The sequence below is a fragment of the Cervus elaphus genome, chromosome 7 (genome assembly GCF_910594005.1).
Source record: "Cervus elaphus chromosome 7, mCerEla1.1, whole genome shotgun sequence".
In the NCBI taxonomy this organism is placed as follows: Eukaryota; Metazoa; Chordata; class Mammalia; order Artiodactyla; family Cervidae; genus Cervus; species Cervus elaphus.
In genome coordinates, this window is record NC_057821.1 from 9,702,125 (window position 1) to 9,727,046 (window position 24,922).

The 24,922-nt window shown below is 44.2% G+C and overlaps 1 protein-coding gene across 1 annotated transcript in view; it reads right to left on the bottom strand.

The window, feature by feature from the left end:
* Positions 1 to 2,365: 2,365 nt before the first annotated feature.
* Positions 2,366 to 24,922, bottom strand: part of NUDT3 (nudix hydrolase 3) — a 113,295-nt gene continuing 90,738 nt past the window's right edge. Inside the window, exons 3-5 of the mRNA XM_043907209.1 lie at positions 16,250 to 16,294; positions 14,904 to 14,988; positions 2,366 to 10,393 (exon numbers count right to left, since the gene is read on the bottom strand). Of these exons, the coding sequence (XP_043763144.1) occupies positions 10,215 to 10,393; positions 14,904 to 14,988; positions 16,250 to 16,294 (309 nt within the window). The 3' untranslated portion in view covers positions 2,366 to 10,214. The remainder of the gene's footprint in view (positions 10,394 to 14,903; positions 14,989 to 16,249; positions 16,295 to 24,922) is intronic.

A 24,922-nucleotide genomic window follows, 5' to 3' on the forward strand; every position in this document is an offset into this window, starting at 1 on the left:
CTCCCTAGGCTGTCATCTCTTCCACTTCATGCCATCTGTCACCCAAGCCACTGTCTCCGTGAGGACTGCGTGTCCTGGCTTGGGCACATTGCTGGTATTCAGGCCACAGAACATGGAGCCTCGTGGCTGCATCCGCAGATGCTAACGTATCTCCTTAGCTGGGTGTCACAAGACCAAGGAGATAAAATAAACCTTTCACATCTCAAATGTGTCTGAAACCAGAAAGCAAACAATTCTACGGTTTATAACAACAGAGTTTCTTGGGCACAATTACCAGGTCTCCAGAAAGAATGGGAGCTAGCCTGACTGGGGTTTGGTCAGGAATTCTGCCAACTCAATCTGGCTTGGATGGTCAAAGCTGCTACCTCACAATAACAAAGCACGTAAGAAGTGTGATGCATTGGGCAGTGCTATCCCCAGTGCTGGTTCCAGCGATGTCAGAGCTGCGTTCGTGTTCTTTGGGTTAATTTCCTCTCGTCACTCATGCTCAAGGTTTGGGGGCCTCCTGAGATTCCTCTCTCACTTGCCCTCTTTCCTGCAGGCTATTAGGAGACTGGGCTGGAGTAAAATAATCCCAAAGTTTGTATTTACCCTGAAAATGAAGAGAACAGTCAACAAGCAGTGAATGTGATGGGGACAAGTCACCTTTAGAATGGCCCATCGTGGGACTTCCCCGGTGGCCCACTAGTTAAGAATCCACCTCCCAATGCAGGGTACCCAGGTTTGATCCCTGGTCAGGGAACTAAGATCCCACATACTGCAGGGCAGTGCACAAGCCCATGTGCTACAACGAAGATTCCATTATGTCACAACTAAGACCTGCTGTAGCAAAAAAAAAAAAAAAAAGACCTGACGTGGGCCAAGTGGAGTGTTTCCCCAGATCCCAAGCAGAGGCGGCCTCTTGGTGGTTGCCTGCATTTATCACTTGCATCAGTGGTTCATAGTTCATACCCTCACTGCACACACTGAATCTGGCAAAACAAGGGCTCCTTTGATAGGGGAAGGGAGGGTGATCATCATGGGATAAAGGCGGCCTGCAGAATCAGGATCTGAGGAGGAAAACGTACCCTGACCAGTTGTTAGGAAATTTGCCCTGTGGTTGAATGAAGTAATCAGATTACAACTATTCAGCAACCAAATTACTGGCTACCTACAGATAGCTGGTGCATTCAGGTAACTTGGTTTGACATTTATCATCATATAAACGAGCCAACTGGCATCCAGGCACCAACACCTCAGTCTCTTACGAGTTAGATTCATGTGAGTCTTGTCCTGGTAGTGACTCTCTGGGTACACAGACATCAAGTTTCTTGGCTTACAAACCTTGGCCAGTGGTGATGCTACCAGATTTCCGGAGACGCCAGCTGCCCTCAGCAGATAAACGGGTTTATCTGATGGTGACATGCGGCTTGTTCTTGCTTCACCAGCCCTTTCCCCATCCCCAGGCCCACCCCGAGTCTGCATGGCCTGGCATCATCATAAGCTTCCGGCAGCTCCTTTCCAACCTCTCCTGCTGCCTCTTCAAACACAGCTGGTTCTACATGACTGCCCTGCTTAGGAGCACTTCACATGTCTGTAGCCAAACTCCTAGACCTGGCTTTTGGGGGTTTTCCCTAATTTGGTCTCGTCATGCTTTATTTTTCATTATGGCCCCCTAATGCCTTGGAAGGACTGATGTTGAAGCTGAAACTCCAAATTTTGGCCATCTGATGCAAAGAGCTGACTCATTTAAAAAGACCCTGATGTTAGGAAAGATTGAAGGTGGGAGCAGAAGGGGACGACAGAGGATGAGATGGTTAGATGGCATCACTGACACAATGGAGATGAGTTTGGGTAAACTCCGGGAGTTGGTGATGGACAGGGAGGCCTGGCGTGCTGCGGTTCATGGGGTCGCAGAGAGTCGGACACGACTGTGCAACTGAACTGAACTGAATGCCCATCATCTGTCTTTGACCTGGGGGACAAAGCTCACTTCATGCTGCTCTCTCCCTGGCAACACCCTGTCTGTTCTCTGCAAGTTCTACCAGCGTGCATCTTCAAAACGCTGTTTCAGCCCTTCCTGACTCCACCACACCACTCCTGCTTCCACACAGGATAACACCTCTGGGTGTGGCTCACCTCTGTCCCCTCACGCCCCTCACAGCATCTGCCGGGGACTCCCTGGCACTGACTCTCTCTGCCTGCCCAGGCTTCACTTCATTCCTCACTTGAATTCCCTCAACAGCAAATCTTCCACGGGACCACCTCTGATCTCTGGGGCAACTCTCAAGAATCCAGCAGAGGGGGGAGTGGGGATCAAAATGAGACTGATGAGAAGGACTCAAGGAAAACTTCTAGAAAGAAGAGACCAGACATTAAGCAGGGATGTGTGTGAAATACTGGTTTTTATTGATTGGCACAATATTACAACCTACAATTCCAATGCCCTTCCCTCCCACACAGTTCAAGTGGAAAGAAAACAGATTAACACATAGAAAGGAACAGCACACTCACAGGTTAAAGCATTTGTTTTTACAAAAGGAGTGGGGTGGGGGGTGGGGTTTTAGGGGTAATACCACGGCTCCATCTAGACTATGGGGGAGGGCTTTGCTGTCCTCTGCTGCTGGCATTACAAGGGGGATACTTTAGTAAGGGGGCGGTTACACACGGCTTGCCAGTTATTAACTGAGGGGGTGGGGAGTGGGACTCGAATCTCAGAGTACCTGTCTTGGACCCAAACCTGGACTCTCTGTTCAGCCCTCCTCCGCAACTGCCTGCACCCACAGGAAATAGGTGTGAAGAAAGCTGAAGAACGGCCTCCGAGAGAAAGGGAAGCAGGCAAACTCAGTTTCCTTCCACCTCCTCTGGACTGTCCCCCTCCCCTCGGCCCCTAAGAGCACTGAGAGGGCCTTCCTCACAAGTGCTGTGGAAAGACTGGGAGGAGGCCATGTCTGGCCTGGCAGCTCTGAGCGGGTATAGAGGAAAACGTGATTTTCCGTACAATACCAAGCAAGGTTGTTTTGGAAATGAAAAAAATGGAAAACAAGACCATGCCCCCGTGGGTCAGGAGCGCCAAGGTGCCGGAGCGCACTGGGATTGTGGTAAGGGCAATATTCCCACAGCCCGGTTCCACAACGCAGCACCAGGTCCCTGGAGGTTAAGGGACTATAACCAACCTCCTCCCAAACAGGCGCCTTTCCTTGGATCCCCCAGTTCTGTTGGGCTTGTTCGAGATTATTCTGCCACCTTTCCCCAGGACGTGAGGCTCAGCTCATTGGTCCTTCCACTCTCTACCCCTTCTACAAATACTCAGCACACTCCTCAGCAGGTGACGCATTCTCACTCTGCAGAACGGCCACTGAGGAACCAGTGATCACCGGGAAGGCTAAGTTGTCTGCTTTTCTGTGTGGTCCTGATGGAAGGGGACAAAAGCAGACTTCTGGTGGGGTCAGAACAGTCTGGTTTGGGTGTGGGGGTCCCTGGCTCTCTGTCTCAGTTCTGGAGCCTTGGTCATTTAAGCTTCAGATGAAACATATGTAAGCATGAGTAGGGAGGGACAAACACTTTGTCCTTCAGAAAAAGTTAAACTCAACACATCTTGGCTACTTTGCCTCCATCCAAAGGGTTCCTTGGAAATACCTGTTGAACTTGGCCAAAGGGAGACTGCACCTGGACCTGGACCTAGACTGCACACTTCCAACGAAAGGGGAGCAAGAGTGGAGTGGAGGTGAGCATGGTTAGGAAAACCCTCAAATGAGCCTTATGCTGCTTGAGATCATACTCTGCGGCTCAGAGAATAGGGCTGAGGCCTCACTGCTTCCTCCAAGCCCATCCCCTGCCGGGGCCAATGGGCAGGATGTGAGAAAGGTCCCTGAACTAAAGACTGGGCTCTTTACACAGAAGCAAGTATAAAGATGCTACTAATGGGTGGTCAGAGATGCCTGCTTTTCTGTGACAACATCCTTAGATGCTACTACCTCCTTAAACACATGGCAAACTGGTAGTTATCTTTCTTAAGACAGATGTATTGACAGTTTACTTATTCTAACCACCAACTTTTTGTTCAATTATAAACCAGTCTGAATGTTTTCAGACTATGAAACAATAAAAGCAGACTTGATGTATAAAACTGCACCCCACACTGTGTCTCTTTTACAACAGAGTGGACCCAGTTTTTCTAACTATGAAATGCAACACTATGCGGCTGCTGGGCCCTGAATAGCCTTGTGCATCTGTGCCTGGGCAGCACACCTGTGTCCACGCACAGGTGAGTGACAGGAGCAGGTTCTCAGAGGCTGACAGAGCAGCAGAGGATCTGGCTAACGGAGGTTTTGGAGAAAGTCCCTTTGGGTTCTGAGTCATGTGGGAGGAGGCCAAGAGGCAAGTCTGTGTCCGTGCACGTGGCTGAGACACCTGCCCCTCCCTTCCACATCCTTCTCATCCTCGGCAGGAGCACGAGCTGCCTGCTGGCCAAGAGAAGGCCCTCAATGTCCTCGCCGCCCCTCAGAGCTCTGGAAGCTCCCCAAGACCCTAACGTCAGCCAGGCCCCCGTGGTGACCCTAGGTGGAGCAGGCCTACCTGTTCTGGTTCTGGGCGTCTCCATAGTCAGCCTGTATGTTCCCTGGCATAAGTTATATCTGTTATGCAAGACCAAGCCTTAACCCTGAAACGCTGTTTTCTACCCAGTGGGACAGAAATGAGGTGCAAGAGGCTACATGCATCTACTGCTGCTCTAATTAGCACAAGGGTGTTCAGAAGGCTGGGCTCATGTCAGTATCACTTCCTGCAGGAACCTACAGTCAACCTCACTGGAGAAATGACTTCCTAAAGGTGAGCCACTTACCCCACTCTACAGTCGAGAGTCCGGTCTCAAGGCCCAGCATCAGGACTGGGGCATCTTGCCTTTTTCCTGAGGAGTTCCAAAGCCTTACGGTTTTGATCTTAATGCCTGCTTGGAGGAGGCAGGAAGGGCGATGTTACTGTGTTGTTGGAAAGCTCCCTGAAAGATTCATCCTACAGATAACAGTTCACAGATGGTGAGCCATTTAGTAGGTAAGTGTTCCAGACCAGAATTTATGTTCCCCAACTCAAGGATTAATAGAATTTCACCTCTGGCCTGGCGGCAGTAGTGGTGGGAGGATGGGTAGCACATTGAAATGGAGATGAACCTGGAAATGACAAGACAGCTGCCTCTGTATCTTTTAGAGCCTATCTCCAGGGGGTTAAATGCCTTTTTTTGCTGTTCTATTGGCCCCTGTTTGAGGTTAAGAACTGGGAATGTAAACCGAAGGAAACCTATTTAACTAAACACCTGATGAGAGGAACAGAAGCAGTGACTCGCCACCTCCTAGATATTAACCTTGCTTTTTCAGCCAAACGCACTTCCCTCTTCTGCAGAGGCCCTCCTGGGGTGCTCAGTTCTGAGTCAAGGCGGCTTTCCTGTGCGCTCCCCTTGCCATATGGACAGTCTCATTCTCTAAGACAAGCTCAGGCTCACAAATCCTCACGATAAACAAAGCTTTAGGGGAGAGACATGTCTTTTCACTCCAAAGCTTCATGTTGCAGGGACACGTGAGATCAATCATGTGACTGCTGGCCTCAGCTCAAGTAGTCTGTTAGAATCAACACCAATTGGGATTCTTTCTGTATTTATTAATTTTTAAGGGATGGGGTCACACAGAGTCGGACACGACTCAAGTGACTTAGCAGTAGCAGTAGGAGGACAACAATTGCACTAATCTGAAGGTGGGAGGTATCATTTTTTCAGATGACCTGACTAGGCATTCCCCATCCTGAAAGGTTATCAAACTAATGCAAAAACATTGTCAGAGTGTGAAGCTGCCCTTTCAGAGGCAGAAGTGGAAGGCTCCTGGCCTCCCAAGGAGAGTCTGCCTAAAATCTCCAGATTCCCAGGACTTGTGATGACCTCACAGGATGTAGTATAGTCTAAAGACTGCAGTGTTTGGCAATTAACAATTTACTTGAAAATCTAGAATGTCTCACTGCTTTAGGTGACATCTAAGGTGACACGGAAAACACAGCTCTTGGGGATGGTGTGGACTCTGTGACAAGCTCACCCCAGAGCACAGAGACTGACTCTGGGGAACTTTCCCACCTATGCCAGGTGAAGCGGGTGCCCTGATGGAGCAAGGCTGGGACCACTAAGGTCAAAGGCTGCACAGCCTTGTGGAAATAGGCTCCGACCCATCAGGGCTCGGAAGCAACAACTCCCACCCCAATTGGGCAGTACGCACCGCACAGCCTCAGGACTGACTTCTTTTAGAGTGTTCAAGAACAAGAACCCAAGGAGCCACCTGCATCACTGAATCCCAAACAATCTCCTCTCCCTAGAACTGCATGAGTTGACTGTCCTGCATGTCTCCTAATTTTTGAAAAGAAGTGGATGTGCCTGTATTTGGGGTCAAGATGAAGCTATACTATCTAACTCTTCTCTCTAAGCAAAAATTTACCCCAATGTGGAGATTTCTCCAGGTTATTTCTTCTAGTTCTTAATCCACTGTTAACTAGGATGGGCTTCGAGAACACTTCGGAAATATTAAAAAATCATACAGTGGTGACAAAAATTACATTGTGGTTATTAAATCCTTTTTGTAAACTAAACTAAACAAACAAAATATGGCTCAGGCTAAGCTGTTTAAGAAAAAAAGATCAGGAGGGGAGATGAACAAAGGTGTTAACACAGCACTGGATGGGAATGACAAACATGCTAAATGTGAAACGCACACCCAGGTTCAACAGAAGACCCCTCTGGCTGAGGAGGTTTAGAAGCAGCCCCCAGTGAGCACTGTACTGGAGAAGAGAAAGGGGAAGAGGAAGCGTGGTTTTGTGGGGAACTTTTCCTTCTAGAATTCAGGGTGTCTTCTTCTAAGCAAGTCTGAGAGACTTTACATGGGCTGACTCCTAACATAGAAACAGAAACTATTTCTCTGCCATGAAGCAACTTGACTATGTAGCAACAGGAGTACAAAAAACTGCAAACACTCTCAGAGGGCAGCGACCCTCTCTACTCACCTGAGGCTGCCGGCAGCGAGGACTTGGGGCCTCCCTTCCCGCAGCTCTCACAATGAAATGCATGGGGCGGAAGCCCTGTGGCCAAGCTACCTCCCAGGCCTTGCTGAGCCTCCAGCAGGTGATACTCCCCCACCTCTGACCCCTCCAGATGGCCTTGGCTCAGACCCCGCAGTGCGGGAGCCCTCTTCACACAGGGCGGATAGGGCAGCAGACATTTGTAAAAACCGCAGTCAATCCTGCAACTTTTCCATCCTGTGATGTTTGCAGTGAGAAAAATCAAGACTTCTGTTTCATGGGCTGCACTGTCCTAGAGGCTACAGAAAACCCAACGTGGCTGACCCCTGGTAGTCCTTCTCTTTCTCTCTTACACACACAGACACAGAGTCTTGTTCCAAATGGAAAAAAAAAAAAAAAAATGTCATGGTCTCACTGATGTTTCCCCAAGGGCTTCAAATTATGAACAAATTTAAATTTTAAAAATTCTATCACTATCTTTCTCCATCTTGAGTATGGTGGACTCCAATGGACACTCCAGTAGTAGCCAGACTCTAAGACATGTCCGTTCACTGTAAGAAAAAGACTTTATGTCTGCCCTGAACACAGAAAGGAACCTGTTTCTGCCAAGCCTGAAGAAGGTGAGTACTTGCAGAATTAATGGCAAATCAGTGTTGTTGGAACATTCTGCAAGTAAGGTAAACCTGGAGCTTTTCTCTGTTTTCAGTTTTCTTGGGGGAGACAGAAAGGCTCCTGCAACCATGCGTCCAAGTGATCTCTCACGACAGGGCTGTAACTACACATCAGGAGACAGCCATGGTGCTGACGGTGCCAGGGAGGGAAAAACACCAAGCCCCTATCATCAGAGTCCCAGTGCAACAGACAAAAGCACCAGTTTCAACAATTCTGGTGTTGGACAAAGCCTCCTTTTGTCAGTTGAGGAAGCAGCAGCACAATCTCTCCAGTTAACTGCATTAATGGGATCCATTCATGACTGAAAAATACTTCTTGGCACAGTTCATGTTCCTGACCCAAAGACACCAACAACAATCCAAACCGGATTTTGTAGGGTAGTGTATTATTACACCAGCCCAGTGAAAACTTCAGATCACTAAAAACGCACAAATTATTATTAATACTAACACGGCAGTTCCTATTTCAGGAGTACTGATTGTTTTCCTGCAAAGCACTTCTGTATCATAAAGGCAGAACTTATTTGGAAGACTGTGTTTTGGGGATTCCATTTAGTGCTTAGTTGAATTTATTTCACAGTCCCCTTTATTTATTTGGACAGAACCCCAGACTGCTCTAAATCAGGTGATAAGCAGCAGTGTGTTCATTTCAAGTAGAACACGTGGACAGTGAGTTGGCATTTAGACTCAAATCCCATAGTGCTTTCTATCCACTGGGACCCTTCCGTGGGGACAGGATTCCTTTCCCAGAGGTAGAGTGGTGCTAAGGAAACCGCCAGCCCCGCTTTTTGGCTCTGTGTTTTAAGACTGGGAGAGAAGATGCAAACCAAGAATTGATAGCAAATTAAAGTTCAACTGACATTCCCCAAAACATTGAACATTAAATGACCAGGCCTACCAGATACACACATTTCTTTTAGCGGGAGGGAAGAGCAAAAGTTTTTCAAAGTTTGAGTATTTATTAGACTTTTTAAATAAAGAGAACTACGATTTTAATTTCACATCTCGGCTGTGTTTTGACAAAGGAGATGCCACTAACAGTTTAGCAACAAACTCCTGTCCCAAAGCCAGGGATTGATCAGGGTCCCCCCGCTCCACCCCCAGTCTCTAGACCCTTTTCTGTGCACTTATCTGCTAAACAACACAATTGGCAAATGAAGCCAGCATCCAACCAGTATCAAAAACCAACAAGACAGTCTGCAGTGAGCCAATGCATTATGTAGCCGTTCTAGTAAATGATTAAGCATTCTCCTGTACCACTTCTCAGCAGACGATGGACCTTTCACATCCTGGTGGGAGATAAATTTAATATTTCTGAGCATGCTCCATGGTGCAATTACAAGTGCTATAACATTACAAAGACAAGCAAACATCTGCATTTCCCTCCTGTGTACTTCTCAGGAACGTAACGTGGTTGCCCAGAACGGGACAGGACTGCGCAGCCGCAGCTGCTGAGCACAGCCGGGCGCTTCGGGGCGCAGGACGAGGCCCAGCTCCGCGCTGTAAGGCATGGACGCACGGGGAGGGGCCGCTGTCGGCGGTGAGTAGCATTATGGAAAACACTCCAAACCAGCAGGAGAGAAACAGTGCTCGACGCTCCAGTTTTTTTGATAGTAATCCCAAGAATCCAGTTCAAATCCCTATTGTCGACACGTAGGGAGGAATTCAATTTCTAGCATTGTTTCTCCGGGTCTGAGCTGAGGCCATTTGCTCCTGGCTTGGTAATAAAAAAGAAAATAGGTTTCTTCCTGTTTCTTTCTTGGCGTGGAAACACAGCTTTGAGAAGAGAAGGCATGAGTCCTGGGAGCACTATGAAGTAGCTAAACCCTTCCCAGACGGTAGGTAACTACACCGGTGAGGAGAGGTATAGGAGAGGGTGGGGAAACTCACCTAGCCACTAGCATCAAAAATGAAAAAGCAAATGAATTGTGAGGCTCTCCACTTAGAAACACCCCAAATTTGAAAAACAAAACCTTGAAAAGTTAAAACAAATGCCTTTTCTAAAAGTCATTTATTTACATATTATATGTCCAGTATATAATGTGTAGATAAATGCATCCTGCAGTGAAAGTGACCAACCTACTGGACTGAACAGCACGTCATGGGACAAATTCTTGAAAGGTTTCATCTCATATTGGATATCTTTTAATTTAAAAAAAAAAAAAAATCTGGCCAGGGCTGGGATGAGACAAACAGGAACACTTCAGAATCCAAGGCAGAGGGAAGGCTGTTTGCCTCTTTAGAGAGTTGTAGGGGTGTGAAAAGGGAGAGACAGATCATGCACAAAAGTACTTACAAATTACATACCCAACCCCCACCCCCTCAATAAAAAGAGAAGAAAAAGCCCCATCACTTAACACCAAACAGCAACATTATCAATAAACCCTTTCTCTGCTGCCCGTCACGCCTTATTTGAAAGAGGAGGCCTGTGAGGAGAGGTGAAAGAGCAAGGGTGAGAGGGAAGACCTGCACTTCAGTCTCCTTTCCAATCTTCACTTCTCTTACAGGAATCTTCAGTCATCTGATGCCCTGCATCGAGCTCTGAGCAGACACTGAGTATGTAGGGGCCACGAGCGGGGTGCCGTTGTTGGCTGAGTAGCCTTGCCTCAACGTTTCAAAATATGACGCCTGCACCGGTTTGTGACACTGCAGCACTTTTATCGCATCTTCTATTTTAAACCATTCCCGCTTCCTTCCTGTGGAGGCAGAGAGTAAAAGAAATTAGTACAAAAGGGAAGCAGCAGCAGGTTTCTGATCCTGTAACTTTTGAGAAAACACAGGAAAACAACCCACAGGAACTACTGTTGTTAATGTCTTTCTTTTCTTTTTAAAAAGTTATTTCTTTATTTATGGCTGCACTGGGTCTCGTTGCTGTGTAAGGGCTGTCTCTAGGTGCAGACAGCGGGGGCAATACTCTACTGCAGTGCGCAGGCTTCTCGTTGCGGCCAGTTCTCTTGCGGCAGGAGCTCTCGGGCATGCACGCTTCGGTAGTTGTGCCGCATGGACTTAGCTGTTCCAAGGTATGTGAGATCTTCCTGGACCAGGGATCAAACCCATGTTGCCTGCACTGGCAGGCAGATTCCTAACTGCTAGACCACCAGCAAAGCCCTTCCTTCCTTTTCTAAACTGAAGTGTAAATGACCCACAGCACGGCAGAGGGGTTCCAGGCACACAGCACAGTGATTCGATGTTTCTGTTGTTGCTGCCGTTCAGGTGCTAAGTCGTGCACAACTCTGTGGCCCCACGAACGGCAGCATGCCAGGCTGCTCTGTATTTCACCACTTCCTAGAGCTCGCTCAAACTCATGTCCATTCAGTCGGTGACGCCATCCAACCGTATCTCATCCTGTTGCTCCCTTCTCCTCGTGCCTTCGATCTTTCCCAGCAGCAGGGTCATTTCCAATGAAATGACCTCTTCTCATCAGGTGACCTCCATCACAGCTCAGTAGGTTAAGAATCTGCCTGCAATGCAGGAGACCTGGGATTGATTCCTGGGTCGGGAAGATCCCCTGGAGAAGGAAATGGCAACCCACTCCAGTGTTCTTGCCTGGAGAATCCCAGAGACAGGGGAGCCTGGTGGGCTGCCATCTATGGGGTCGCACAGAGTCAGACATGACTGAAGTGACTTAGCAGCAGCAGCAGCTCTTCTCATCAGGTAACCTCCATCATAGCTCAGTCAGTAAAGAATCTACCTACAATGCAGGAGACCCAGGATCGACTCCTTGGTCAGGAAGATCCCCTGGAGAAGGAAATGGCAATCCACTCCAGTATTCTTGCCTGGAAAATCCCATGGACAGAGGACCCTGGTGGGTTACAGTCCATGGGGTCACAAGAGTCGGACACGACTTAGCAACTAAACCACCACCAACCACCACCACCACCATCAGGTGGCCGAAGTATTGGAGCTTCAGCTTCAACTTCAGTCCTTCCCATGAATGTTTAGTGTTCATTTTCTTTTCTTTTTTTTTTTAGTGTTCATTTTCTTTATCATTGACTGATATTTCTACACAGGACAAAATAGCCACGATAGTTATCAACATTTAATAAATATATTTTTCTTATATTCTTTTCTAACAAGGGTGATGGAAGCACACTTTGTATGTGTCAAATACTATACAAATGCCTAATGCAGAAAATAGGTAAGAAATCTGAAAACTGAAGAACTGAGAGTATCGGTGTGAAACTTGTGAAAGTGTGAAAGAACCACTGCTAGCTGTTTCTTCTCCAGCTCCTGGGCCTCTGACCTTCCGTGGCTGACACATACGTGCCTGAAGCCCAGCCAGCATTCCCATCTCCCGCAAATATAGACATGAAGCTGATGCAGCTTCCAGAATTACTGGGATGGCTGACCTGTAACCAGGTATTTATTTTAAAAATCCCGTCTAGTAGTGATACATCTGGGGTTTCTGTGATCGTCTACTGGTTAAGAATCCACCTTGCAAAAAAAAAAAAAAAGAATCCACCTTGCAATGCAAGGGACACGAGTGTGATCCCTGATAGGGGAACTAAGATCCCACACGCCAAGGAGCAACTGAGCCCAAGCACCACAACCAGAGCGCCTGGGTGCCACAATAAAGATCCCAACTGATGCAACTAAGACTCGACACAGCCAAGTAGAAATAACTAAAAGAAAAAAAAAAAAAAGATGCTAAAAGGGTAGTTGGGGAAAAAAAAGGGGGGGGTGGACTTTCTTGGTAGTACAGAGGGTAAGAATTGCCTCCCAATGAGGGGAATACAGGTTTGATACCTGGTCCAGGAAGATTCCACATGCCGCAAAGCAACTAAGCCTGTGAGCCACAACTACTAAGCCCAAGTGCCTGAAGCCTATGCTCACAACAAGAGGAGACACCACAGTGAGATGCCCAAGCACAGCAACGCAGAGGAGTCCCCGCTCGCTGCAACCAGAAAAAGCCTGGGCGCAGCAGCAAAGACCCAGAGCGGCCAAAAATAAATAAAAAGAGCGATGTATCTGCAGTAAAGAAAATATTTTCCTAAAAAGAGGAAAATATAATCTCAACACAATCACTATTAACTTTTCAGTGTATTTCAAAAATTTTTTCAAATGCATGTTTTAAAATCCTTTATTATTTTTTCTCTGACAAAGCTAACAAAAGATCACTGGTTAAAACTGGGAAAAACAGAAGCAAGCATAAAGAACAAGATAATTACCTGTAATCTTACAAACTAGAAGTAACTATTCTTAATACCTTAGTGCATTTGCTTATCTTTCACCTTATTTGAAAAAGACACAGCTATCTCAACAATTATAATTGGGATCATGCTTTAAGGTGCTCCGAATTCCTCGGAGGCCCTGACAGAGTGCTGCTGTTGGGAACATGGACACTGATGCTAATCTGCTGGGCTCCAGGCACGTCAAAGGCTCTAATAAGCTACGCAGGCTTGGGCAAATTACTGAACCTCTCTGCGCCCCTCGTTCCTCCTCTCTAAAACAGACACAGTAAACAGGACTTATATCACAAGTCTGTTGTGAGGGTAACACGTCAAGCATTTGAACAACACTTGGCACAGAGTACCTGCTGTAAGACAATGCATTGTTGTTGTGGCAGCTGCTTTTCCGCTTCACACTGCTGCTTAAGCATTCTTAGCAGGACACATAGTGGTTGTGTTACACCGTCTAGCATGGATGTAACATTATTCACTTAACGATTTCTCCGCCACTGGACATCAATAGCCTGCTATTTTAATTATTATAAAGAATGCTACAATTTTAAAAATCTGAACCTTATATGGCTAGTGATATGCACTGCCAAGCAGCCTTCCAGAAAGGATGTGCTGACCCACAATCCTGCTTCTGTGCTGGAATGTCCGTTTCACCACATTCCTGCCAGCACTGTTAACTGTTGTCTGTCACTGCCGATTCTTTAGGTGAAAACCAGTACCTCATCTTTGTTTTCATTTCAAATTCCTGTTTTGATGTAGTCTTAATTAGTATACACATAATTCTATATCCTGTTTTCATTCACCTACTCAATCTCATAAGCACTTCTCCATGGTACACAGCTTTCTTAAGTATGTGTTTAAGACCTGCCTAACATTCCATCAGATGAATGGACCTTGGATCACTTGTCATTCACTGACCTGTATATTTTAAGACCCAAATTTTCACCTGAAAATGGCTTATGTGAAGAAAGCTAACAGGCTTATTCCCTGTTAGCTATCTAAAACATATTTTAGATAGTTTCATTAGGGTCAATTCTCAGCAGTAGGAGTACAGGTGACGGGCTTGTTTGGATGTTAACAGAGCAATGGCACCTTAAAAATCAGCATCACAAGTGTACAACTCTGACCCAACAGAGCAGTCTGAGGACAGGGCCTGCCACACCACACTCATCTCTGGCCCCAGCACCACCTATCAAGGAGTCTATTTTTAATACCCCCTCACCAAATTTATACTTAAGCTTACTGCACTCTTATCAAATACAAAGCAACTAAAAACTGAAAGGCCGTGAAATGTACAGATCAACAGTGCTGAGAGGTACGATGACGAAGCACATACTAACAATCGAGAGGTTCTGATAAGTAAATTCTATTTGCCAAATTTATAACAGAAATTAAATTAATTTTATGTTTTTCTACGCTTTCCCTTCAGAGCACAAAGATTAAAACCATGAACTAATCATTAAATCATCTCACTTTTTAGGTCAAAAGATATATATACACACAACTGACCTGGGATCACTGAAAATGGCTTCTTAGGAGAAAAGGCGCGTTTACCTCAAGGGTAACACGAATGCAACCAGCAGTTCCCAGCTACTCCCACCACCCTGCCCCTACTACACAGCTCTGCAGGGAGGGCTCACACCACTGAAGTCACAGTTCCCTCCAACAGTATGAACAGCTGCAGTCCTGCTGGGGGTCGGTGGCCCAGCAGCAGGCCTAGCAACGTAGAGGCCATGATTAACATCTGCTTGGGAGGATCCAATTTGGTTTTAGAAAAATCCAATTCTGGTTTTATTTTTATGGGCCTTGTCTCTAATTGTTGACTATGCATCCAACTTCAGTTTCCTTTTAAACATTTTAAAAATATAATAGTACTTTTCACAAGTTCAAAAACAGACATGCTTATTTAAACACATCCTGCTGTTATTTCTTTATCAGGCTCTCGTCTGTGGTTCTGGGTAAAGAGCTGCAGTGTGGCCAAGGCTGGTCGTGAAAGCTCTTGAGAGGCCATCTGGGGACAACTTACCAATGCTGACTGAGTCTTCCCAGTCTTCCAGCACTTCTGTGACAATGAGCACATAGACATACGTTCTATGCTTCCTCTCCTGGTTCTGAAGGGCAAAAAGAGAGGGACAGAGAGTTTTTCCTTAGAGAGCTGAGATTACATAAATGAAACACTCTACTGCATATGTCCAGAGAGCTCAGATCCAAGGACTCCTTTTACTTTTGTCATCCGACAATCAGATATGGAATAGCGCCAGCTGGCCTACTTAAAACATGCCACACTTGAATCAGAGGGTGAGCTCTTTGGCTGGGCTTCCAAAGCCAAGGCTTTACCCTGGTTTTTCCTTCTTCTTCCCTAAAGAGCAACTTCTCAAAAATACTGAGAAAAGGATCGGGGACCTCTTGAGATAAAGATATGAAGCCCATTTAACTAGCTAGCACAGCAGGAAAAATAAGAGACTGTGATGGGCGGAGGGCCCATTCACGCAAGCGAGCGGATTACCTCACATGGCCCCTCCTCCTATCAGCCCTGCTCATCTTTATCCCCTGATTTCCGACTTTCTCCAAATGCCTACTCCAGTGTAAGTGCTTGTCAGTCTCTTCTGCAGCTGCTCATCTCCTATTTCTCCTGTCTCCTCCTCACTTATCCACCCCTTCTCACATCTTGGGAGGAGAGGAAGAGAGGTAGAGATGGGGAAAACAATTCTTTACAAATAATTCTAGCTGTACGAAGAGATTAATGGGATTTTAAAAAAGAAAGCACAGTATTCTCTCCTGGTGCTGCACTGTTTTGAAAACTTGGCGAAACAAAGATGGCATCTTTCCCAGATGAAGGCTGTAATGGGGACTTCTGTGGCGGTCCAGTGGTTAAGACTCTGAATTCCCAGTGCAGGGGGTACAGGCTTGATCCCTGATCAGGGAACTAAGATCCCACATGGCCAAAAAAAAAAAGGACAGCAATGGACAGTGTTTATGTCCCTGCTAACCCCACCCCAATTTCATGTTGAAATCCTAACCCCCAAGGTAATGGTATCAGAAAGTGGGGACAGAGGGAGGTGACTGGGTTATGACAGATGACCCTCATGAATGGAATTAGTGTTCTTATAAAAGAAACCCTAGAGATGTTTGGTCCCTTCTCTGCCATGCAAAAACATAGAGAAACAGCTGTCTATCAACCAGGAAGGGGGTCCTCACCAGACACTGAACCTGCGCGCACCTTTATCTTGGACTTCCTAGGAATCAATTTCTATTGTTTATAAACCACCCGATTTCTGGTATCTTTGTTACAGAAGTCTGAATGGTCTAAGGTCAAGATATATGTGGTTATTAATATAATACCAATTGCACCAAAGATTTTAACAGACTCACCTCAAAAACTCCAACTAATCTTCCCAATGTCCCTTTTACTCCAGCCTGAAAAAGAAAAAAGAAAAATGTGTGCATTGACATTGCTTACAGTGCTGGTCTCATTCTGAATCTTCTATACTAATCTGTAAAACAGAAGTAAATTGTACAACAGAAGTAAGAAGCAAGAGGACACAGCTCAGGTGGACTCCAGGTCTGTGGGAGTCCTAACAGCGTGTTCTCTGGTAACAGACTGGAAAGAGCAGGGTATGCTTGGGGAGAAAGCCCTCCTCTCCTCTCCAGGTCTCTCACCGCTGCACAGCTGGCCAAACAGAGCACAACGATCGAGGCCACAGCCATACCAAAGATACTCTGAGGTGGGAAGGACTTCGGTCATTTACCCATTCATTCACCAATATAAACGGAATGCCTAATCTGAGCCAAACAGTGGTGCAGATGCCAGAGGTACAGTGATGAACAGGCGAGAACTCCAGTTGCATGAGACTAAGACCCTTATCTGACTTGTTCTTGGCTGTCTGTACACTGCACGTCCCGAGAAGAGCCCAGCGCCCAGCAGGAGCAGAGCAGAGAGGGGAGTCAGCGAAACACAGTCCTGGTAATCCTGCTAAATCACCAGCCCTGTGACAGGAGTGCACAAAGCATGTGATAGAGAATGACGGGGAGAGGGCAACTTTACACAGTGACCAGGCTTCTGTAGTAAATACAGTGTTGATCCCATCAGTCTTCTGGTATTTTTATTTTAAGATCTGTGTCTTTCTGATGCATTATAGCTGAACTTTTCGATATATTCCAATTTACTAATTTACTTTTCAACCATATCCTGGATAAAGTTATCTATTTCTAGTCCATTTTTTATTTGATATTTTTCATATTTATGTATATCTACCTGTTTCCATTATGGACACCTTTGTTTCCATTATTTTTTTTGTTCTTTTAAAATAGAAGTTATTGCTTTATTTTTTTGAGCATCCTGAACATATTTAAGTTCTTTATCAGGTCATGCTATAACATTCACTTCACCTGAAGTTAGTAAATAATTCACGTTCCAACTGGTGAAGGGCTTATTTGTGGTGTTGCTGTCAGAGGCTCTCCAGAGTGACAGGGTAGGGCTCCTACTCCAAGGGAATACAGGGGGCGCTGCAGAGACGGCCCCACCCTCACTGCGTGCTGGGGCTGTGTCCTCTCCCTAGCTGGGCCCATACCTGGCCAAGTCTCAGCTCCTCGTGGCCTTCCCATCAGGCACCTGACCTCCCCTTTACTCCAAGGGCGTCAACCACCAGCCAACCAAGGCCATGCAGGCTGCAACTTTCCTCTGCTCTTCTGCAATTCTGCTCTGTTTCTGATCTATAGAGGCATCCACTTTGCTTTTGGGTCAGGCTATGTCTTTTTAGCTTTTTGGAAATGCATGGGGGATGCAGTAACTTGTTTTTTACTACAACTGCCATGTTATTTTGTACATTAAAAAAAGTAAGGCAAATATACTTTCTAAAGACAGCAGGTGCTCAGTATGTTTGTACAGAATGAACAAAAATTTTGAATATGTTCTCCAGAAGTTCTTTAGAGATATTTAATAATAGAAACAATAGAAGCCAATTCAAAGGCCTAGATTCCTGGGTTAGCTATATTTTTAAATTAATTTTTGCTAATTATCTGTCAACAAATTATTTTCCTTTCTCTTGCCAACATGCTTGTTTCTTTATCCATTCTTTCCCCATGTGGCTTTTGGTCTACTTGAATGCAAATGTGTACGTTTTCTTATTTAAACTGCTTTTCTACATTTTCAGAAATAATTGCACTCCACAGCCAGCTAAGACTAGCTAGGCTGGACTGCATGAACTAACCAGTGTAGCTGCCTGGACAAGTGGGACGAGCGGGTAGGCCATGCTCATCTGGAAAGCCAGCGCTGGTCTCTGGTCTGGGGCCACCTGAACGCACTCAGATCAGCTCCTGAGAGGAGTCATCTGTCACCTGCCACAGGCCTCCCCTGACAGGGCCCGGGAGCAGAGCTGCCAGGCCACAGGGGAGGCAGGCCCAATGCAGGCTGGGAAGGGGGCAGCTCAAGCTAGAGGTTCACAGAACATCATGCACATTTCTCTTCTGCAAAGTGGAAAAGAGGTCTTTTCAGCAGTCACTGTTCAATTATTTATTCTTCTTAACGAAAACAAAGTACAGAAAAGGAAATACTCTCCAAATTTTAAGGGCATAAATCATCTTAATATTATGATAATACATACAATTTATTTAAAACTTTTAATTATAGTAATTTCTGCATTCAACACCAACATGTTTCTATGATTTATTTACTCTGTGTTAGAGGCAGTTAGGAAAAAATATAAAAGCATTTTTTTTCTTAATGAAATAGATGCATTTTTATAGTCTAATGCAAATCAAATAATGCTGTCATCTGTACAATGAAATTCAGTGGCATATATTTTCACTTCTAATTAGTCTAATTAACTACTTCAAATCAACAATAGTTTTATTTGTTCCTTAAATGTTTCTTTCAAGTTTTATTCTAATACTCAGGAGATCTACTTGGGGGAATTCCATCTAAGGTGATTCAACCTTATCTACAGTATTATCTACATTAAAAGCAAAGAAATGTTCCTATATTTATCAGTTTTTAAAATCTGGCTTTAGCAGTTTTCTCAAGAGGAGGCTCTTCTTTTGTAAGAATAGGATTTTGGTTCTTCAAAACCACAGTGCTGGGAAAAGGAAGATTCCGCAGAGGCAAAGGTTCTTAGAGGCAGCATTTACTGTAACCATTTTACTTTTTCAACAACCTTCCACAGTCCCACTTTCATATCCTAGCTCTCTCAAATGCTGCCACAAGCAACTGGACAGAGATATTTTTATCTCTCACATGATTCTTGCATGCAGGTCAGGATAGGTGTCAGGATCACATCTGACAGATATTTGGCTCAGACATTTGGGGCTAAGACTTGATTCAGGGTATATGTAAGCTTGGTCCAGTCACAGTGCTGGTATAGCCTGTTTTTCTCATAATCATATGAAAGCAGTTACTATTTCAATCAGTACTGTCAAAAGCCCCTAATCCAGAGAAGTCTTTATTTAGAAGTCCATCTTAGCCAGTAGTAAGAATTTCAAATAAAGTAACCTCTGCCCTTTATTATTCAACCAACCACATGCAGGTGAGTGGTCTCTCGAACTTCAAAGTATACAATATCAATTCTAACACTTTTGAGCTCTAGTTAACATAAATTAATTGAGCAACTGTCTACTTTTTAAAAAGGAAAAAAATGCAAATGTATTTTTTCCTTTGGCAGTGTGTTACTGGGATTGGAAGTACTTACTGGAAAGGGCTGGAATGGCAAGGGACACTTCAGTGTCTTGTCCTTCCCTCAGTCTCCAGGGGGTGTACTTGAGGCCCCGGCAGAGGAACTGATATACTGGGCCTCTGAAGTCTACATTCTGCGTGCGCACACTCAGTCGTGACTGACTCTCCGTGATCCCCTGGACTGCAGCCCTCCAGGTTTCTCTGTCCATGGGACTCTCCAGGCAAGAACATTGGAGTGGGTTGCCATTTCCTCCTCCAGGGGATTTTCCCGACCCAGGGATCGAACTGGCATCTTCTATGTCTCCTGCGTTGCAGGTGGATTCTTTACCACAGAGCCATTGAGAAGTTCCCCTCGATGGGCCTTTGAACCTCCCCTAAAATGGTGGCCCATCACAAAGATTCCTGGCTTTGTGCTTAGTTTGGATGGGCATAAAGTGTACCATCACCTTCTGAAACCAATTTTTCACACTCAGGTGGACACTGTGGCAGACAGATGGCTATCTAGCCCACAAGCATTCTCCCTTCCTCCCTGCTGCCAGTAAGACCCAGATTCTGTTCAGGTGAGAACTTTGGCACACCTGAACCACAAAGGGAGGTCTGCCGCCCTCTGCAGTGACAGGTTTAGGGGTACTGTGTGTGACCCAATTCCGGGTCAATGGTTCCTGAGAGGAACGTTTCTCAGAGGCGTCTCGGAAGGATTCCCCATCATGATAAGAAGAGCTGTACAAAAAGAAACCCTATACCTCCCTGCTTGTCAGGAGCGGATCTGAAACTTGGAGCTGCAACCGTCATCTTGTGATTCTAAGGGAAAGGACTAGAAAATCAATGAGAAGTGAACCAAAGTCCTGATCCCCGAGCTTCTGGAGCAACAGGGTAATAGCCAACCCCTAGACTTCTTACGTCAGGAAAATAACTGTTGCTCTTAAAGCCACTTTTAGTCAGGTGTGCTAGAACCTGTATCCGAAAGCTTTCTGCTACTCTCCTTGATTTCAAAGGCAGTTCTCTGAGGAAAACTGCATATTTCCAAAGAAAACTTCTGAACTCTCAGGGAGCTGTAGTATAAAATCTTTCTCTATCAAAAGCAATAAGCCCAGGCCTAAACGGAGTTCAGGGCAACAACTCTAATGCAAATGTCTGCATGAGGAAACCTATGAAAAAAATATATGGTCTTCAATACCTATAACTTTCTGGTATCCACGAGACTTAGCAAGTACAGAAGAAAAGAAACACAGTGAAGACAGATGAAGTAGATGAGAAGCCAGTATAAGTCCAGTGATATTTCAACCCATTTTTAAATTTTGCTTCTAAATGAAATACTTCAAATATCAAAAAAGTAAAGAAAATAATGAAACAAACATTCAGGTAGTTGTACCTTTATTCTGCTACATAAATTTCAAAAACCAGTTTCTCAGATCTTTTGAAAAATTCTTGGGGGATATTTATTTTTATTTTTGGCTTAATTTGAGAAAAACACATCTTTACAATATTTAGTTTCTTCATTCAAGAATAGACTATCTCTATCCATTTATTCGTGCCTTTTAAAATCCTTTAACGAAGATTTTTTTTTTTTTTTTTTTTTAGGAGGTGAAGGAGGAGGCCCCGCCTCCGCCCTCCACCCCCGATTTATTATTTTTATTGTAAAGATCCTGCACTCTATTAGCAAGGTATTTCAGTTTTAGTATAGTTCTGTTGCTATTGTGAGTAATACATGTCTTTACAAGTTACATATTTTCCAGTTGATTACCACTTGTTTAAAGAAACACTGCTGGTTTCTGCATATTGATCTTTGGTCTTGAAACTTTTTTTGGGGGGGTTCTACCTGTTTATTACTACCAACCCATCTACCTCCAGCCCCCTCACACATGCGTACTCAGTCATGTGACCCTATGGACTGCAGCCCACCAGGCTTTTCTGTCCAAGGAATTTTCCAGGCAAAAATACTGGAATGGGTTGCCATTTCCTTCTCCTGTCTTGAAACTTTTAAAAATGCTTTTATTAGTTCTACTAGTTTCTGTTGTGTTTCTTTGGTTTTTGATAATTAATGATCAGACCATCTGCAAATAATGGTAATTTGCTTCCTCCTTTTGACTCTTTACTTTTGTCTTACTGCAGTGGCTAGGACCACAGTTCAATAATAAATGGCAGCATGATAGCAATCATAATTGTCTTATTCCTGTCTGCCATTGGGGATGCTTTGAAAATTTCAAAAATACGATGTTTGCTGGAGGTTTTATTACTCTATCAAGTTAAGGAAATTCCTTTTATGTTTGCTTACAGCTTTTAAGATGAAAGGGTACTGAATTTTAATAAACAATTTTTCTTCATTGACTGGTATGGTGATTTTATCTATTTTAATCTCAATGAAATAAATCACAGAAACATACTTCCCAAGCCTGAACTATCCTTGTACTCTTGGGATAACCGAGTTGTGTGATACTTTCACAAAGCATTAGATTCTATCTGCAGTTATTTCACTTAGGATTTTCACATCCATGTTCATAGGTGAGAACTGACTCTTCTTTCTAAGTATCAAGATCAGGAGTTCAGTTCCAGTTCAGTCGCTCAGTCGTCCGACTCTTTGCGACCCATGAACCGCAGCACGCCAGGCCTCCCTGTCCATCACCAACTCCCGGAGTCTACCCAAACCCATGTCCATTGAGTCGGTGATGCCATCCAACCATCTCATCCTCCGTCATCCCCTTCTCCTCTCGCCTTCAGTATTTCCCGCCAGCATCATGGTCTTTTCCAATGAGTCAGCTCTTCGCATCAGGTGGCCAAAGTATTGGAGTTTCAGCTTCAAAATCAGTCCTTCCAATAAACACCCAGGGCTGAGCTCCTTTAAGATGGACTGATTGGATCTCCTTCCAGTCCAAGGGACTCTCTCAAGAGTCTTCTCCAACACCACAGTTCAAAAGCATCATTCTTCAGCGCTCAGCTTTCTTTATAGTCTAACTCTCACATCCATACATGACTACTGGAAAAACCATAGCCTTGACTAGACGTACCTTTGTTGACCAAGTAATGTCTCTGCTTTTTAATATGCTGTCTAGGTTGGTCATAACTTTCCTCAGGCCATAGCAAACTATGGCCCACAGGCCAAATCTGTCCTACCACTGGTTTCTGTAAATTAAGTTTTACTGGAACATAGCCATGTTAATTCATTTAAGTACTGTCTATGAGAGTGTTCACATTGTAACAGCAGAGTCATATTTGTGAGAGAGACCATATGGCTTTTATAACTGAAGTAGTTATTATCTGGCCCTTTATAGAAAAAGTGTGCTGTTTGCTGAAATAAGATTATACTGACCTTACAAGAGGTGTGTAGTTATCCTTCCTCTAGAACAGTTCAAGATAAGAATATATATTTTTGGAAATTTTGGTAAAATCCATCTAATCTTGGGATCTTTCTATTGGAGACAGGGGGTGATTACTGCTTAATTTCTATAAGCATTAATGATCTACATATAGGTTTTCTAATTTTTCTTAGGTAAATCTGAGCTGTTTTCCCTAGAAAATTTTTATTAAGGTTTTCAAAATTTTTTATTTGCAGCTTTTCATGGCATTCTCTTAATTTAAAAGTCTCTGTTATATCTGTGGTTATTTTCTTTTTTATTCCTTATATATTTGTTGCCTTCTCTCTTGTATCCTTTATGGGTTCAGTGAGAGGTTCGTCTATTAGATAAGTAAAAATGACCTACTTTTGGTTCTGTTGATCATTTTTCTTTTCCCCTGCTAATTTCTGCCCTTTTCCTTGTTATTTTCATCCTTTTATTTTGAGAGTACCCTGTTGTTTTTCTGCTAGTTTCTTGAACTGACTGCTTAGCTTATTTAATGTCTATTTTGTTTTTTAATAAAATCACCTAGGGTTCAAAGTGAATGAGTTGCATCCTGTAAGTAATGATAGGAAGTACTTTCATAACTGTTTAGCTCTATTTGCTTACTAGTTTTGAACTGTGATTTGTGCTTTAACTCAAGGATTATTTTTTTTTTTTCCAAAGATTATTTAGGACATTTTTTTCCCCCTGTTTCCAAATGTTTCTGTTAAGCTGGTTCTGTTGTTGATTTCTAATTTTACTGCACTATATCACAGTATATACAGTCTGTATTATTGATGTTGTGGGATTTTCAATACTTTTTTTTATGGTTTAACATAAGGTTGGTTTGTTTTTAAAATAATTCTTTCACGTGTGCTTAAAAACTTACAAAATCTTTGTTGGATACAAGGTTATTCCTCAATATATGGCATTTGATCAACCTTGTTAACTGTGTTACTCAATCCTTTTTTGGTTGCTTTTTCTATCAGTTACTAAAGATGTTTTAAAGTCTTCAATATGGCTATAGATTTGTCAGCTTTTCCTCATAACTGTCAATTCTGCTTTATGCAGATGAAGAGTTTGCCAGGTGCACACAAGTTCATGATTGCTATCTTGTCTTGATAAATTGTTCCTTTTATAATTAAAGGTTCCTCTTGTCCCTTTAATGTTTTTCACCTAAATTTTATTTTGTCTGATATTACAATTACTATCCCAGTTTTCTTTTGGTTAGTATTTGCCTAATATACCTTTCTCCAGCCCTTCATTCTTAGTCATTCAGTATCACTATGTTTGAAAACAACATATGGCAAGTTTTATTTTCTTTTTAATTGAAGTATGTGTCTATTAAGGTGTCTATTAAGTTACATTTATTGTGATTTATGGAGAAGGAAATGGCAACCCACTCCAGCACTCTTGCCTGGAGAGTCCCATGGATGCAGGAGCCTGGTAGGCTATAGTCCAGGGGCTCTGGAAGAGTCGGACACGACTCAGCGACTCCACTTTCACTTTTCACTTTCATGCATTGGAGACAGAAATGGCAACCCACTCCAGTGTTCTTGCCTGGAGAGTCCCAGGGACAGAGGAGCCTGGTGGGCTGCTATCTATGGGGTTGCACAGGGTCGGACATGACTGAAGAGACTTAGCAGCAGCAGCATTGTGATTTAACCTGGAAATTTAGCTTTAATACTGAGCCACATGCGGTCTCTCAGAGATGAGTTCAAATCTTTAAATTTACTTCCTATGTAGTAATGCAGAATCTTTAAATTTACTTCCTTTGCATTAGGCAGTGTGCATTTGTCAAGTTCACTGAATTAAGAGGAAGCTGTTAAATGGCACTTTAGTCAGATAAGTCAGACCTGTCCAGGTCCCGTGGCTGTTAGTTTAAAGACTGCGGAGTCTCGAGAGGCAATGATTGCATTTAGTATTTGCTGAAGCCGCTATGAATTGTATTGGAGTCAACGGTACATACTTCCTAATGGCTAAAAATCCTTTCCTGGAATGTGGAGCTGGATGGGAAAGCAAATACAACTGTTTTGGAAGAGTCATCTGGAATTAATTCATTTA